Raw genomic sequence first — 4,028 nt, 5'->3', positions numbered from 1 at the left:
TAGACCGAGCTGCAAGACCTGGCTGGGTTCCATGGCGCCAGGTGTCTCTACCGCCTGCGGCTGGACAGACCTGAGGGGAACACAGAGTTCGGGTGTCAGGAGGGTACCCCGGTCCCTGTGGAGTGGGGAGCGGCAGAGAAATTCCCCGCCCTCCAGTTTGAGATCAATCCCATCCTCCACACGCCCGGGGAGGGCCAGGAATGCGGTTCTTGGAACCAACCCTCACCCCCAAACACCCGAAGTCTCCCCACACTCACGGCGGATGGAGCTGCGGAAAGCTCCCTCCTCTTCGTCAGGTTCCCCAGTCCTGGAACAGAGAAGCAGAGGAACTGGGAATGGGAAAAGCGGGCGGCCACTCCCAGATCCCTCAGAGGCAGCCCTCGTTCCGCAGACCCGTGTGCCCTGAGGCCGCGGTGGGCAAGGAGCAGGCTTGGGCTCCGACCGAATTCAGGGGCCCCCGGGAGGCGCTCCTGCGGGCACCAGTGAGTACCTCCGGGGAAAGGACTGGGAGTGGGTGGGGGCGGGCGACCAAAGGGATTGAGGGCAGACTGCCTCGAGATGGCCTCATCCAGCTGGATGATCTCGGGCGAGTGATTTTACCCCCGTGCCTCGGTTTTCTTCCCTGTAAAACGAGGTTAACACAGCAGCTACTCGGAGGGGTGGCGCGGAGGGTGAATAAGATACAACGCAACGGCCTCTGGCACGTGGGACACGCCCAGTGAGCCCCGGCTATTATTTATAATAACATCTGTAACTGTTTTAACATGGAGAAGGTACTTGCTCTTACGCATTGTCTGGGATTTACAATCTTATTTAACGACGAATCAAAGAGCGAGCAACAAGACTGAGCTAAACTGGGCCGCCAAGCGGTGATCTCACTCCTCCGTGGCGCGTTCGCAGCGCGCCCCGCGCTCCTGACTTTTTATTTGGGGAGCACTTGGCACCTCCAGCCGCCGCCCCGGAGCTGGGAGCTCAGCCGGGCAGGGAGGGCAGGGAATTCATTGCTTGGTCCCAGGACCCGGGTTGCGGCGTGGCACCTAGTAGGTGCTTGGTACAGATTTGCTGACGGGTCTCTGGCTGTGGGTTGGGAGGGCTTCCGCTTCGCCCTCAGAGCCCCCGTAGAGCGGGAGCATGTGAGCGAGCGCTGGGAGGGCCTCTTACCTCTGCTGCTGGTTGAATTTGCACCGGCACTTTCTGCCTGTGGGTAGGGTGCGGGGGGAAGACAGGGCTGAGAGTCCGCTCGAGGCGGGCACCGAGGGCCACTGTGGCTCCGGGGCTGCTAGCGAGGGTGACTTGGGTGTAAGGCGGGCGAACCGGGCTGGAGGCAGTGGGGGTACTCACTGAAGACGATGAGAATTCCCAGAATGAAGAGGACCCCGGCGATGATGAGGCCTCCGACCCTCAGGGATTGATAGTCTATGGGCAGCAGGGAGGAGGGTGAGGCCAGGGAGGGGAGGAAGAAGGATAAGAGAAGGGCAAAATGGGGAGGAGGGAGCAAGGAGGAAGGATGGGTAGGAGGAGAGGAGAAAGAAGATCAATCAGAAAGGAGCAGATATGGGAGGACGGAGGCGATGGATCAGGAAGAGGAGAGTGAAGGAAGGGAAGGAGGTGGGCAGTGCAGGGAGGAGTAGGGAACAAGGGAGCCGGAAGGATGGTGGAGAGGATGAGGGGGACAGGGAGAGGAGAAAGGGCAGGAAGCAGCAGAGGATGGGCCGCAAGATACTGAGAAGTAAAAGGTGAAAGAGAAGCAGAGAAACAGAGAGGGATCAAATAGAGAGACAGAGGCACACAGAAAGAGAGAGAGAGAGAGAGAGAATATGAGGACAAGACAGGCAAACCCAGCCCCCCTACCCCAATTCCCAAAGACAGATGCTCCCCCTCCCTCACCGTAGGTGAATGGGTCATGTTCCTGTGGAGCTTCTGGAAAGAGAAAGAGAAATCAGGGCTTGGATGCTTCCTGGGCTCCTTGGACAAGGAAGGGCATAAACAGACCCTTCTGGGGGCTCTACCTTCCTGGGCTGAGAGTTGGGGAACAGTTGGACCCTGAGCAAGCTACCCGCCCTCTCTGGGTCTTAGCTACCTTCTCTGCACTGCCCTGGGTGGGGTAGGACGCACCTAACTGTTCCCGCTCCCATCTCATTACAGGTTGTCTCTGATCCCATCACCCTGGGGAAGCCAGCCACCTCCCCACCCTTTGCCTGACCTGGGCACCCTCCCTCCTCCCCCACGTACTAGCTGTTACTGGACCCCATGTGAGACCCCCACTTTCCCAGTGCCCCAACTGACTCAGCTTAGGTTGGAGTCTCCAAATTGGTTCTCTAGCAGGGTTTCCCCAACTCCTGCCACCCTGGGTCTGAGGTGGGTAGTGGGCTGTCTCCCCAGGCTCACCTGCTCTAGCCATGGCCAGGAGACTCACACAGAGAACCAAGATGTGGTCGAGAGATGCCATTGTCCTGGGAGACACCAAGAGTTAGGAAATGTGTACCCTTGTTCCCCTACCGCTGGGGCCTGAACCCAAGGGGTTAAGTCAGAGAGGGACTTAATTCCAAAAGCATTTGGCATGCACCTTGAGTAACAGGGGCACCCCCTGCTTCACAGGACATAGTGTCACCAAATCAACCCACAAAATGGGGTCACATGGCCACAAGGATGGGGGTGAAACACACACTGCCCACGGGGATCTCCTGCAGGCTGGGCATCCCCACAGCAGGCTGCAGATTTCCCCACCCACTCCAGTGGAGCGGGAGGCCTCACTCCACCCAGATGGACAGACATATACACTGCAAGGGACAAACAATGCCAAGGGCCCATCTGTCCACCATGGCCGTGCTGTGTCCGAAATATCCCAGCTCTGCTGCCCTGGCCCTGACAGCCGCTCTCTGCCTGACCCTGGGTATAAATATCTCCTACTTCACTCTGGAGGAATTTGCCTTGTACAGGCCACCATGGCAACAGCCTTCCTTCCCCTCCTTGGGGTCAGGCACAATCCTGCTGGGGAAAAGGCCACCTCTTCTCCTCTTCTGGAAACAATGAGAAAAGGGAAAAATATCCCCTCCACCCACCTCTGGGTGACATCTTTCACAAGTGGACAACACCAGGCAAGTGACATGAGGTCAAAGACAGATGCCAGGGGCAGAGGAGTGCGCGCGCACACACACACACACACACACACACACACACACACACACACACACTGGGGCTGAAATGGATACAGCACCCGTCCGGTACCCCTACACTTCCAGTTGGAGAAGGATATGGGGTGGAGACACAGTCAGGCATATATTACTCCTCATCTAGGCCTCCAGTGCACCCAAACAGTGACGCAACCCAACGTACACACATAAATGTCCATAACCCACACCAGCCAGGGGGCAACAGCAAGGAAGGGAGAAGTGGCACCCATAGTCCCACCCCCGGGACAAGCCAGTGTCCCAAACATACTGCATTTCTCTTAGGTTTGGCCTGCCTGGGAAGCCAGGGACTGGCCACTCCTGCTCCCAAAATAGGCTGCCCAGCTAGGCGAGGGGTGAGGCGGGGAGGGGAGGGGTAGGGGACGCTCACCCCAATCAGGCTGTCCCCTGCTGGAAGCAGGCCCCCAAGTCTGGCTGTGACCGGGCAAGCACTTTGGACCCCCTGGCCCAGAGCTGGATGCACCGCCCCCAGCGATGTCCCCTCCCAGCCCCACCCCAGTTATGCCCTCCCCAACCAGCAGCTGTAACTGGAGCTGGTGCTGGAGGGGGGCCAGGGGGCGGCCCCCAGCCCAGACCGCCCTGGCCCGCTAAGTTAACTCTCTCCGCTCAGATAGAGGAACAGTAGACAGCCACGTTTTGGAAAGCTGGAGAAAGGAGGTCCTGGCAGAGAGGACTGGATTGCAGACACGCACACGCACACGCACACGCACACGCACACGCACATGCCTCAGGCCTGTCTCAGACAGCTTCTGAGCTGGACTGAGGGGTATCAATCATTTTCTGTGCTGTTCCCTGGGAATTGGGCTTAAATGGAGCCGAAGGCCACCTAGCCTGAGT

General features: G+C 58.7%; 1 protein-coding gene across 3 annotated transcripts; it reads right to left on the bottom strand.

The window, feature by feature from the left end:
• Positions 1–26: 26 nt before the first annotated feature.
• FXYD1 (FXYD domain containing ion transport regulator 1) lies at positions 27–3,678 on the bottom strand. 3 transcript variants are annotated; one of them, XM_006764974.2, is made up of 7 exons: positions 3,562–3,678; positions 2,389–2,453; positions 1,888–1,920; positions 1,342–1,416; positions 1,162–1,198; positions 258–307; positions 27–70 (listed from the first exon to the last, which is right to left on the bottom strand). In XM_006764974.2, exons 2-7 carry the CDS (start codon positions 2,447–2,449, stop codon positions 48–50), a joined length of 279 nt encoding a protein of 92 aa, XP_006765037.1. In that variant the 5' UTR covers positions 2,450–2,453; positions 3,562–3,678; the 3' UTR covers positions 27–47. The 3 variants fall into 3 exon arrangements, with proteins under 3 accessions (XP_006765037.1, XP_006765036.1, XP_015420249.1); XM_006764973.2 differs by lacking the exon at positions 3,562–3,678 and adding an exon at positions 3,442–3,505; XM_015564763.1 differs by lacking the exons at positions 27–70; positions 258–307; positions 1,162–1,198; positions 1,342–1,416; positions 3,562–3,678 and adding exons at positions 1,453–1,722; positions 3,442–3,552.
• Between the last annotated feature and the right edge of the window lie 350 nt (positions 3,679–4,028).

Source organism: Myotis davidii, unplaced genomic scaffold (genome assembly GCF_000327345.1).
Source record: "Myotis davidii unplaced genomic scaffold, ASM32734v1 scaffold681, whole genome shotgun sequence".
Lineage (NCBI taxonomy): Eukaryota > Metazoa > Chordata > Mammalia > Chiroptera > Vespertilionidae > Myotis > Myotis davidii.
The sequence above is the reverse complement of the archived record's forward strand: the minus strand, read 5'-3'. Positions and strand labels throughout refer to the sequence as shown.

What these genes read in the sequence shown, in the direction of transcription:
- FXYD1 (XM_006764973.2), bottom strand. An exon ending in ACATGACCCATTCACCTACG is followed by an intron (nt 1,417 to 1,887) that starts GTGAGGGAGGGG and finishes TGCTGCCCATAG; the next exon opens with ACTATCAATCCCTGAGGGTC. An exon ending in TTTCCGCAGCTCCATCCGCC is followed by an intron (nt 71 to 257) that starts GTGAGTGTGGGG and finishes TGTTCCCCTCAG; the next exon opens with GTCTGTCCAGCCGCAGGCGG.